Here is a 13,149-nt window from a genome sequence, read left to right as displayed (position 1 = left end):
GTGCTATTAAAGCCTCCCCTACAAAGCAAAGCATCTAATCCTGTCCTGAAAGGTCTCCTCCACCAAGCAGGCTGTTTTTGGCAAATTATGCTGAATTGTGGGGTGGTTTGGGGAGGTGGGCTTGCTCCCGTTGAAGACTAGTCAAGCCCTTTCTTCAGTGACCGACACTGCATTTTGAATCTGTCTTCAGCGCTGAAAATAGTATTATCCCACAGCACCAGACAGCACAGTAAGTACAGGGGTTTTATGGTTGTGTTATTTTATTATTAGTATTTGACTGGGCTAACCTTTCAAAGGGGGATAGCTACCCTGCATTTCTTTTATATTGCCCAATGTTTGTCACAAGAGTTTGCATTAGACATTGTTGTTTTGTTAATCGCATATCTGAGCCAGAAATGCTAACAACAGCTGGAGGCGTTTTTATTTTCAACTTTATTTGTATTTATTTTTATAAATGTAAAAATAAAATATGTTGTCTCTGGCCTTGGGAAAGTAACTCCTTGAGGCAGATTATGTCAGACTCAGTTAGATCTAATCATGTCATGGTTGTAGGCAAGTAAGCTTTGTTTTATTCTAACTGGGCCCTGTCACTTTCAAATTATATAAAAATAATACAATAAAACTTTTTTTTAAAATATCTGATATCTGACTCTATAGCTGCATAACTGGCACTGTTGCTGTAAGCTTGCCTGTGCCATTGTTATATTTTCCAATTATTATTAAGACAAGGAAAAAGCAATTGTTGGAACTGGGATGACATTAAATAGTACAAAATTTTAAAAAAAAGTCTATTGAAGAATATAAATAATTCTGTACTTCTAATCTGATTCCAATTTCAAAAGCTTGTTCCTATTGCAATCAGCCCTCTGTCAGCATCAGCACCTATACAGCTCTGCTGTGCACATTACAAGACCTGTGCAAATGGATTGTGCTGTTTTCTAAGGCTGCTAGCTCCATAAGGGCCGTGCTGACTCTTCCTTCCCGCTCTCGTTGGCTTGACTGTTTTTCTTGTGGAGGGAGGTTCACTTATATATACGTCCAATATGCAAGCCTTGAATTAATAAACCATGAGAAGTACACATGCCATACAGTACATGATAAAGGCACATTATTACAGTAATATATGGAATGGAGAAGACTATTCTTTGCGATATGTGAAGAGTTAATATTGATATGTATGGGAAGCCTTATGAATGGATGTTAATAGGTTCAGTCCACAATCAGTGTAGGAAAATCAATTTAATTCAAGCTGTCCCATAAGAACATGCTGAGAAGTAAAGAGGTGTATGAATATTAGTTCATGATTTATAATGGGTTTTTTTGTGCTCCTGTGTTGACATCTGCTTCCAGTGGAACCACACCCTTAATTACTCATTCATACCCAAGTGTCAATATTAGCAACAGCTATAGTACATATTGCACGTAGGAGGAGATAGCAGACTTCAGAGCAGGTAAAAGCAGGGTCATGACCTGGGCTGTGAATGGGAGACGTTTATTTATTTAAACTGTACCCTGTCCAGGATTACAGGACTTGGAATCCCAATGAAAGTGGATAATAGTAAGATTCCACTGGTCATACTATATCAAGCTATGAAAGGGTGTGGGACTGTGAGCTTCTGTGAATGAGTATGAGTTGAAATTAACTTACCAGCATTATGTTTCGATAATACGTACATAAAAAAGAAAAAGAAAAAAGAAAATTTTAGCCCAGGATTAGACCTTAAATATCCAGGGCCCTTCTGAAGAAATATGTAATCATTATATAACCAGTGACAACCCATATACTGACTCAAGAGGATACATGCTGGCCTCATCTGGCCTCGTAGGGGTTGCTGTGACTTACAGAACCAACCTAGCTGATTTTACACAGTCCAGTGCAACACTCCATAGCAGTCACCAGCTGGACCATATCACAAGCTCCAGATTGACCCTGCGGGGACCCTGCAGTCACATTGTTACCATGGGAATCTCTTATAAGTGCACAACATTCTCTATTTCACGAAAGTGTAGGGCTAACCAATCTCCTTGGGGATCAATGAACAATAGTCAGTGCTTTCTTTACACACGACCCAATCGGCTCAATGTGTCAGATGCTCCTGACAGCTGAGACAGAGTCTCTAAGTAATGTGTCAGCTGACCTCACCATGATATCTCTGAGCTGACAATAAAATAACTTTCACTTGATCAGCAACTGGAGCAGAAGCATTTTTACAGTAAACAGCCCATAATTGAAAACAGTGTTTTAATTGACTTGTGGCCAGAGCAACCAGCTCAGCCTATATGAATACAACATCGTTGAAGGTCTAGAATGAGACACTGAATTCAACTTCAATGACAGGTAAGGAACATTAGCAGGTAATTGTATTTTAAACCCATATATATATATATATATATATATATATATATATATATATATATATATATATATATATATATATATATATATATATATATATATATATAATTTCAGGGTGTCGTTTGTCATATATTGTAATACTGGATCTGTCATTTTTTTTGTTAAGTTAATACAGGGAGGGAACAGAAAATTCCGATTTGACTTTCTTTTTAGACACTCTCTAAGGCAGTGGTTCCCAAACCCAGTCCTGGGGACCTCCCGTGTCTGCTGGTTTTCATTCCAACCAAGCTCTCGATTACTAAAGTAGACCCTTGATTGAACTGATCATTTGCTTAATTAGACATTTTTAATTGTTTTCAGCTCTTAACAGTTGCATATTTCAAGTTAGCTATAACATTTTATAAATAACTTGAACTCTGCAACAGTTTAAGAGCCCAAAACAATGAAAACAAGGTTTATTTAAGCAAATGATCAGTTCAATTAAGGGTCTAGTTAAGTAAGTGAGAGGTCAGTTGGAATGAAAACCAGCAGCACCAGAGGGGCCCCGGGACCAGGGTTGGGGGAACCACTGCTCTAAGGTAAAGCTGCAATTTCCATCATTGATGAATTCAACCACAAAGTCCAAATTTGCTTTTGCTAATGTATTTCTGTAGTTTTTATTGTTTCTAAAACTTCCAAATTCTCAAAAGAAAACATTTAAATCAGAGACATGCATAGGTGGTATATCTGCTACTTCAAAATGATGTATTATTGCACACTGTGTAAAAATGGTTCTTTTAAACAGTCCTACACGTTTTTTGAATAGGATCCTATATTTCATGTTTGTCGATGCAGCATGAAATTAAAAAGCAAAACTCTACAGTTTACCAGCAAGGTTAATATATCAACATTGTCAGCTAATGACAGGGCCTCTTCAAGCCCGTTTTAATCATCCTGCTGTCACTTAGTTCCGTTGTTTTTGCGATTTGTCAAGTTTGCCATTTAGTACCACATGGATAGTTTACAATGGAATGCATTGTTATGTTCGTGGCTCTTGATCATATGTGTAAGACAGTTACATGCTGTAATACTGTCAATGTAGTACATTGTTGTCTATTGTTTTTGCCCTCTGTTATACACCACTATGCTAAACTTAAACATGCTTTATGCCTTGAAGGGAATGTCTGCTAACTTCCATTTTCTGTTGAGGAGTCACATTACCAGGGTACATGGACTCTTCCTATACAATAGGAATCCATTTGAAATGCTCCTTTTTTAAAGAGGTAGTTAGAAATCAGTGCTAAAAGGTAAACCAAGACAAAAATAAGTGGATTGATTTATTTTAAAAGACAAGCCTATTGGTAATCTACCAGTTGTTTGCAACATAGACAGAACTAAATCAGTCAGAAAATTTGATTAATGTTGAAAACTATAAATAACAACTAATAACTGCCTTTATATTCTAGACTCATATATTTGCACACAACTGATCGCCTACTGCATTATCGACAGAATGAGATCTGTTTCAGGGGATTAGTGACATGTCAAGGCTTTTTGGAAACTGTGTAAAATCTTCTCAGTTTATTTTGAGATCCATAAAGCATGTCTTAGCTGTTTTATTCCTAAGTGGTAGTTCATTTTCAACCCCCCCCCCCCCACAACATATGACGCATGGTTGAAACCAAGGTTAAAAACAAAATCCTGCAGCTCCATCAACCGGAGGAGAGACTGAAATGGTTTAAACATTGACAGCATCTCAAACAAAACCCCCTCATGCATAGATAGCCTTTACTGAACCAATGCCACAGGTAGTGATACATGCATTAGGAGAATGCCACCCACTTGAGACCATTTTTTCTGAGAATTCAGAAGGGTTAAGAAAAGGTCAAACCAGCTGAATAAATTACCAAAAGGATTGTTTCCTTTATTCCACCAGCAGTACAGGTTTGTCATAGGCCTAGGTGTGGGGCTACGGCCTTCTTTGATAACTGCTGTCTGGTTTCGCATAACCTCTTACATGGTGCAAGGCTGGCCTTTTCTACAGTGTTCTGAAGCTCTTTCTTTTCCTCCTCCTACTCTCTATTGCTTGGCCTTAGCTGACCTCTGATCGATGTCAGAGGTTGAACTAATTAGGACCTGCTTCTGTCCGACAGGAAGACAAGATTCCAAGCATTCCTACACAACCATATCACACCACTCTTTGAATATATGTCTTGGTATATCTTGAACAATATGCAAAGCCTTATGCAGAGTTTTTTTTCTTTACCTAGATGCAAGATTAGGAAATTGCCTCTGCAATTTATTTCAGAGGAGCCAGACTGTCTCTCACTCGCCCCTGTATGTTGCGATGCCCTCTCAACCAGTTCACTTCTTGAGATGCTGCTGTTACCGATCATATTACTGGAAAGAAGCAAGCTGACAGACTCCCCCTTCATGGCATTGGTAGGGTTATCTTGGCACCCTTTATGTGTGTGAAATGATGACAAATTTAGGGGAGGGAGAGATCAATGCATAATGAAAGTTTCTGCCAGTTCATCGCTGTCATGTATTCAGTTAAACAGAGTAGAGTGGTTTGCAGAAGTATTCACCCCCTACCAATAATGTTACATTTTGATTACAAATAATCTGTGCACAGTTTTTCAAACTTTTTTTTTTTATTCAAAGCTGTAGTGGTTAAACTGAACACTGTTATATGAGGAGGAGGTTAAATGTCAGCAAAACTTGCAAAGAAAATGTACAAAATGAAATTTACTGGTTGCTTAAGTATTTAGACCCTTAAGCCAGTACTTGGTAGAAGCACCTTTTGCAGCAATTACTGCTATGAGTCTTTTTGGATAGGTCTCTACTGGCTTTCCACAGATGGTGACATTTTTTACCCATTCTTCATGGGAAAAGTGCTCCAGTTCTGATAAGTTTGTTGGGGATAGCTGATGGACTGCAATCTTCAAGTCTCGCCATAAATTTTCGATTGGATTCAAGTCAGGACTTTGACTGAGCCACTCAAGAACATTAATTCTCTTCTTCAACCACTCCAGTGTGGCTTTGGCTTTGTGCTTCAGGTCATTGTCCTGCTGAAATGTGAATTTCCTCCCCAGTTTCAGAGTCTTAGCTGACTCAAAAAAGTTTTCCTGAAGGATTCACCTGTAATTTGCACCATCCATTCTCCACTCTATCCTGACAAGCTTCCCAGTCCCTGTTGAGGAGAAGCATCCCCATAACATGACGCTGCCACCACCATGCTTGACAGTTGGGATGGTGTTGACTGGGTGATGTGCAGTGTTTGGCTTTCACCAGACATAACGCTTGGAATTTAGACCGAAAAGCCAACCCAATTTTTGTCTTGTCTGACCACAAAATCTTCTTCAACATGTCTACAGTATCATGTACATGTTTTTTTGCAAACTCCATGCATGCTTTAAAATGAGGCTTTTTGAATAATGGCTTCTTTCTTGCCACTAGTCCATACAGGCCTGCTTTGTGTAGGGACTGGCTTATTGTTGATGTTTGAACATTGACTCCCATCTCAGACACGGAACTTTTCAGATCTCTCAAGGTCATTGTTGGCTTCAGAGTGATACCCGGAACCAGTTTCCTTCTTGCCTGGCTGCTTAGTTTGGGAGGGCGACCTGATCTGGGTAGTGTCTGGGTGATATGATGCATCTTCCACTTCTTAATGATGGACTTCACTGTGTTGAGAGGGATAATCAGATTTTCTTATACCCTTTTCCTGCTCTGTGCCTCTCAACCACTTTATCCCCGACTTGTTTCAAAAGCTCCTTGGTCTTCATGATTGTTTTGTTGGATCACTGCGTGAGTTGCAGCTTGAAATTATTTTTATAACTGAGGGAAATTATCTACAAGTTAAACCACATTGAGTACACACAGGCTGAAACCATTTCATTAATTTTGTGACCTTTGAAACAAATTATTTGCACCTGAGCTGATTTAGGGCTGCAGTAGCAAAGGGGTTGAATACTTATGCAACTGAGATTAATCTGTTTTTCTCTGTAAATCTTACTTATTTATATTCTATATGCATTTTTTAACTTTATCAATGTGGAGTAGTTTGTGTAGATTATACATGTAAAGTCTAATTTGAAAGCATCATGGAGTACGCTCAGGTGCCAACAAAATGTGAAAACTTTGCAGGGGGGTGAATACTTTTGCAAACCATTGTAGTTTATTGGTCATAGTGGGCTTGTCAAAAAAAAAAAAACTAAACAATTAAACATGCATTTGTTTATGCCCTTATCCATTTATGTTTTTTATGTCAATACAAGTATTATATGTGTTAAATGCGCCATGATGTCTACTACACTAATGTGGAAACTATGAGTTAATGTTTAACACCAGAACTAGAAGCAACCTATATTTGGGCATGGAAACCATGCTGACCAGGATGTTGGGTTAAATTAGGAACAATTATACAAAAATAGCTTCCCAAAATAGCAACTAAACATTTTCTAAAAATAAAAAGACACAGCGAGATGAATGTTTAGTCAGTGCTTCACCTCCAATAGCACCAGAGTTCATAGGGGTACTGCAACAAAGCATGAAATTCTGAGACTGTGTTGCAGCGACACAATGAACTGTGTATGCTGCTTCACCTCTACAGTATAACACCACCGCTCTTCACTGCATTCATCTTTCTGCTGTTTCCTCCCTAGGATGATTATTTTATCAACATTACTACATACAATAAAATAGAGTACTATACTGTAGTCATGGAACAGGAGGAGAACTGTTGCTGCAAGCACAGAACACGTTTTCATAGCAGCATTAACACAATCCTGCTTTGCCCATTTAAAACCAGCGGTTCTGTGTTTTCCAAGAGGGTACAGCTGATGCTCAAATGATATTCCAATTCTGCAAACAGCTTGTATACATACAGTATTTAAGAAATTAACATATTTGTGAAATGCAATGTTTGATGTAGATTCATGGGATGGGTGCTTTATTGTTATTGGTAACAATGAGGCCGTATGCACATCATGAAGGAAACATGGGGATGAACCAGGGGACTCTAGATGCACTCATAGAAATCCAAGATGTGTTGCTGATGAAGAAAATGTTTTGCCTGTCCATGCTTTCCCCATGGTTATATGCATTTACCATAGTTTACCCTGTTTTCTGTGTTTTTTAATACTCATTACCATCCATCTCTGTGCTTTGCAATGCTTCCCTGTGCTTTACTATGCTTTTACTGTGATTTTACTGTGGGGAATGTTTGTAAGAGATCCCCAAGAACTGCAACTCCCGAGATTTCAGATTATGTGACAGGACCGAAGTCTAACTTTCACTCACTAACCGTGGGAAAATATTTTCTTTATGTCAACAATTTTCTTTTTAATGTGACTGTTAATGGCTATTTAATACAATTAATAATTAACTGGTTTTCACTTCCATTTCAGAATGCTATCAAAGATTTTGCCAAAGATTTCCAAACAGGTGTAATACCCTAACAATTTCAACAAACACAGTTACCCTTACTCTCCGAATACAGTAAACATCAATACAATTTATTTTATACATTCTTTAAAGAATGTCTTAAGGAGGTTCATGCAAAAAAACCTGAGTGACATGCCGCAGCGTTTTATATGTTAATTTTTTTTACTGGATGCAATTAAATTGTTGCTACTTAACTTCTAGGTCAATGTTTAACTATTTTTCTTTTTTACCCCATTGCCAGGTTGCATTGGTCAATAAGTACAGTCTGTACATTCAGTAAGAGGAGAGAGAAACTGTGCGAGCAACAGAAAACAAGCTTCCTATACCTCCATCAGAGAACAGTTAACAGTGGCTACATTCATTATCAGAAAGCTCAACTTACTGAAGCCACATTAAAACAGCTTGCAAGAGACCCATTGAACCGATGGAAGTCACAAGGAAAGAATGAGCCTCACAGAACAGTGAGCTGACACGGGCCCTATTTATTGAGAAGTGAGCAGTTTGATTTATCTAGCCCATCTGCCAAACACGGAAAAAGCAGGCGAGAAAGAGAAGCTTCTTTATTACAAGCCGCACCAAAGATGGCCAGCATGGCAGTCCAGTTGTTAGGCTTTTTCTTGGGTCTTTTTGGTCTTTTTGGGACTTTGGTGGCTACTGTTCTGCCCCACTGGCGAAGGACGGCATATGTAGGCTCCAACATTATCACGGCAACTGCATATATGAAGGGGCTGTGGATGGAGTGTGCTTGGCACAGCACAGGCATCTACCAGTGTGAGATCCACCGCTCCCAGCTGGCCCTGCCCAGGGACCTGCAGGCTGCCCGTGCTTTGATGGTCCTCTCCTGTGTGCTTTCCACTCTCGCTGCTGTTCTCTCAGCAGTGGGGATGAAGTGCACCCGCTGCGTCCGTGGATCCTCTGCCAAGAACCCCCTGGCAGTAAGTGGAGGTGCCAGCTTCGTGATCGCTGGCATCCTCGGCTTGGTCCCCATCTCCTGGTCCACTAATGATGTCATCCAGGACTTCTACAATCCCATGTTGCCCAATGGCATGAAGTACGAGATCGGGCAGGCCATTTATGTGGGCTTTGTCTCTGCTGGCCTCACCATCCTTGGGGGAGCCCTTCTTTGCCTGTCCTGTGGGGATGTCCAGAACCACTTCCCTTACCGGGCTCAAGTCCCCCGTGGCACACACAGGGCTGCACCAGCTTACCATCCCCCTGCCGCCTACAAAGGCAACCACAACCCCTCCAGCTCCTCTGCCTCCAGCAGCGGGTATAGACTCAACGACTACGTGTGAGTGGCGCAGAGACTCTGCTAGAGACTGCAGGCACAAATCAGGAGTAGGTTTGGATAGCCTCTTATTTGCAGTGTTGTTCGCACAAATAACATGATCTCTTAAGGAACAGACTCAAAGCTGAGATCCGCAGCTGATTTTGACAGCTTGTAGATTTTTGCTGGAAAATAACCAATTGTTTTGTTGTTGTTGATTTTGATTTTGCATGATATGTTTATATTTATTGGTTTCATGCTTTGTTTTTTTTGTAAATGCACCATGTGTAAATGTTGAGTTTGTTTTTCATACACACTGTTAATTTTACTGCTGCTGCACCGGTCTCTTTTATGTGAATTGGCATTGCTTGCTGTTATTCTGTATTGCCTAATTTGGAAACATATTTGATAACATACATACAATCCATAAGCGAGTGAACTTCGTTATTTTAACAGGACATTGAATGACAACAGATTTAAAAGAGCTAAATCAGTATGATTGCTGCTAGTCAGGGGGGCTGAGGGCAGTGTATAGCTTGTTACTACAGTATAATGTTTGCATATGAATTGGTAACAGAAGAGGAAGCCTTCTTGTAAGCTCTTCTTATAGGATTCCTCCACAGAGGGATCAGAGGCTTTCTCTCTCAGTATACACAGGGATGAGAATGACCACTAAGCTGATACATTTAATTTCAGGTACAGATTGTGACTGCCAGCCGTATCAGCAGCTGGGTACATGTGTTTGTGTAACAGCAGATGGGTACATGTGTTTGTGATACAGCTACTGAAAGTGTATAACATCAAAGGAACACATTGTTTTCATAAGAAAAGTCAGAGGTAAGAGTCAGAGATGAGGAGTGATTGCATATTTTGTCATGGGGTAACAGCTTGTATTGTACTGTGCTGCCTCTTTGTACATGTCCATTATAAAGCTATAATGACTGAAAAGCTAGTGATTGGCTTGAGACAGACACAAGATTTACAAAGCTTAGAAAGCCTACAAATTCAAGAATATAAAGTCTTTGGGTCATTGTGAATAAACACATTTACATTATTGCTGGCTTTTTTGCAACAGCTAGACTAGAACAATTCAAATTGTATTGTATTCATTAAAACAGACTTTGAAAAAAAAAAAAAAAACTTTTAAAACAATTGTTCAATACACCATGTGAAAGCTTTTTAGATTGGGTTCACTGTGATCTGTGTACATTCCCATCCCTGCTGCTGGCCTGAGTTAAACCAAAGTGGAATTCAGCTCTACAACTAACAGATCAGCTTCGAGCCTGTCTGGAGAACAAAACTACTTTGCAATCATGAGAGGAAACATGAGAATACAGTCAAAATGATAAACAACATGATCCTGAATCACTCTGAGCAATTGCAATACACCATAACATAATGCAATGAGGGATATTAAAAAACAATTTACACAAAACTGCTATTTAACCATTATACTGTACTTAATAACTAAACATTTTAAAATGAAAAAATTACCTCTCTGATGTAAATCCTTTCATTTCCCATACTCTTACTCGCCATTGGCCGCACTAGAGTATATACTTACTTCCTGTGCAACACCTGACCCAGTTGGGATTGTGAGACATAGGAAGATGTGAAATAAAGTAGGTGGGTGCATACACTGACTTGAAAATGAACACTGAACATCTTATATAATGAAATGAAAGCATGGGAACAGATACTCTAACATAGCAGGACTCTCTCGTGGCACTGTGGGTCCATTCCAAAACAGGACCTTGCTCTAATGCCTTGTTAGCATTTAGTCACAGAGCCCCTATTGCATGAAATAGTCTGGACCAGCGTATCCAGAATATGATCAAGCATCAGATAAATAACCCAAATGTATCAGCTGAATGTAGTACAATAACTAAGATTGCATTTATTATAATGAGAGGGTTCCAGCAACGGTGGAAGCATAAGAGTTTCTGATCCCAGATTGAATGTGTGATGTTTGTCATTGTTAATGATGTGAAATCACTGCTCTTCTGGTCATCTTGTCAGGACACTCTTGTAAATGAAGCCTCGGTCTCAATGGGTTTATTCCAGGTTAAAGAATGAATAAATAAATAAAATGAAGTTTGGAAATATAATAAGCAATGTGTTTTTCTTTTCAATTTGTGGTTAGCACTGTCCTAACGCACAAGGTCAAAGAGCCCACGTGTCTTCCAGAGGTCTGGGCATGCATTTTTGTAGGTAGTGGTCATCTTGTCCAGACGTTGTTGAAGCTCAGCACATAGGCCCTCAAGTCAAATCAAGTCTTATAGCATACTTGTATAAGGAAGGCTATTAGAGAAAATCTTCACTATAGTTTATCCCTGCACAGTGTCCAGTAACATGTTATATTCTGTAATGGTATTCCTAAGCCTTTTCACCGCTGGATATCACAAGCATAGGCTTATCAAAATGAAATACAGCTTTTAAATTGTCTCCCCAATTAGATAAACAATTGAGATAGACAACTTTGACTTAAAAAGTGGTCCCTAGCTAATTGAGCAGAACATGTGAGCCGAGTAATAGTTTGCTCAAAAGCATTTACAGTGATTGATTTAAAATAAGTGCTTCTGGTCCTTCATGACCAATAGGAACATTCAACTACTGTTTTTTTTTTAAAACAAACATCAGTTTGACCTTGGAGGAATAGACGCAGATAAATAAACCCATTGCTTGGCTTGGCTCAGCAAAGCATGCAAGTTGGACTTACTAGACCTAAAATAAAGTGTTTTAACACCACTCACAATCATCATATAGTCCAGCTTATCATTGTTTGTGTAATAAGGCTGATACAGCTGCACACTTTGCACAAAGGTTAGGGTGAAGTGAATAAGGGATTTGGACTAGCTACAAATAGCCAGCACAAATGATATCCTCCTTGGCTGATGCAGAATTTGAAGCTGAATATTGAATTCCACCTGTAACCTCTCAGATAAATTGTTTCAATTTCAAAAGAAGAGCTCCCTTATTTTAATTACCGTCTTTAAACAAGTAATTTCAAATGGATGTGTAGAAACCCCAGACTTGTCTTGGGGTTAGGGTTAGTTAAGGTTAGGGTTGTTGTTTGGGGTAGGGAGGCAGTGTTTGGGTTTCGGTTAAAAGGATGTTCAGAAGTCATAAGCTTCCCACATTATCATTTTCTTGTCAGACAATATTATTTTATATGAAGCAACATTGACACCTTGTGGCCAAACAGTTTCTTCAACTCAATGCTTCTGTCAATACAGTAACTGCCAAAGCCAACCACAGGAGCGAATAGAGTTAGTTCTTTAAGTTAAAAAGTTAGGGTAAAGGAATGGAATTAATGATTATTTCAATTACTTGGACAGTGATTTAATTTGATAAAATGATGATGAATTACTTGATGAGCATACATGTACACATGTGAAGTGTGAGGCACATGGATGAATGACGTTTTATGCCTAGGGTTTAATTGGTTAACCACAGATACACGTATCATAAGTACAAACACAGTTCTTATATTCACAGGATCAAAGGTTCTTAAGTAGTTAACATGTGAGATATTGTAATATTAGAATGGCTCAATTTAACAGTGACGTTGATGCTACATGACAGAGGTCAGAGAACAACTAGCAAACTCAGACCACAACATGGTCTCATTTGAAATGCTTTTTAAAACCCCCAAAGTAAAGACTAAAGCTAAGGTTTACAATTTTAGAAAAGCAAACTATGAAGGTATGAAACAGAGACTAACAGACTTAGATTGGAGTAAAATAGAGAAAACATCCACAGAAAAAGGATGGCTCTTCTTCAAAAATGTAGTACTAGAGGCACAAAACAATTACATCCCTAAAGTAGACAAATCTAAATGTAAAAATAAATGGCCAAAATGGTTTAATAGATCAATTAAAAAAAAAAATTCAGAGAAAAAAGACACTTTACAGAGCATTAAAAAGGGACCAAAACAAAGTACACAGAAAGAGTACACAGAACTGCAAATGCAAGTCAAAAAGGAAGTTAGAAAAGCCAAGAGAGAAATAGAAATGAACATTGCTAAGGGGGCTAAAACCAATTCCAAAATGTTTTTCCAATATTACAACAGCAAGAGAACATTCAAAGAGGAGTTTAA

General features: G+C 38.7%; 1 protein-coding gene across 2 annotated transcripts; it reads left to right on the top strand.

The window, feature by feature from the left end:
• The first annotated feature begins 2,102 nt into the window (after nt 1-2,102).
• On the top strand, nt 2,103-11,105 carry LOC121327726 (claudin-14-like). Of its 2 annotated transcripts, XM_041271891.1 has the most exons (3): nt 2,103-2,338; nt 4,606-4,777; nt 8,025-11,105. In XM_041271891.1, exon 3 carries the CDS (start codon nt 8,365-8,367, stop codon nt 9,076-9,078), a length of 714 nt encoding a protein of 237 aa, XP_041127825.1. In that variant the 5' UTR covers nt 2,103-2,338; nt 4,606-4,777; nt 8,025-8,364; the 3' UTR covers nt 9,079-11,105. The 2 variants fall into 2 exon arrangements, with proteins under 2 accessions (XP_041127825.1, XP_041127826.1); XM_041271892.1 differs by lacking the exon at nt 2,103-2,338 and having other exon boundaries at nt 4,552-4,777.
• Nucleotides 11,106-13,149: the final 2,044 nt, after the last annotated feature.

Source organism: Polyodon spathula, chromosome 15 (assembly GCF_017654505.1).
Source record: "Polyodon spathula isolate WHYD16114869_AA chromosome 15, ASM1765450v1, whole genome shotgun sequence".
NCBI classification, from domain to species: domain Eukaryota; kingdom Metazoa; phylum Chordata; class Actinopteri; order Acipenseriformes; family Polyodontidae; genus Polyodon; species Polyodon spathula.
This window is presented reverse-complemented; position numbering and strand designations above follow the sequence as displayed.

Bases quoted from the DNA above. Each gene is read 5' to 3' on its own strand.
- LOC121327726 (XM_041271891.1), top strand. From the start codon at position 8,365: ATGGCCAGCATGGCAGTCCAGTTGTTAGGCTTTTTCTTGGGTCTTTTT.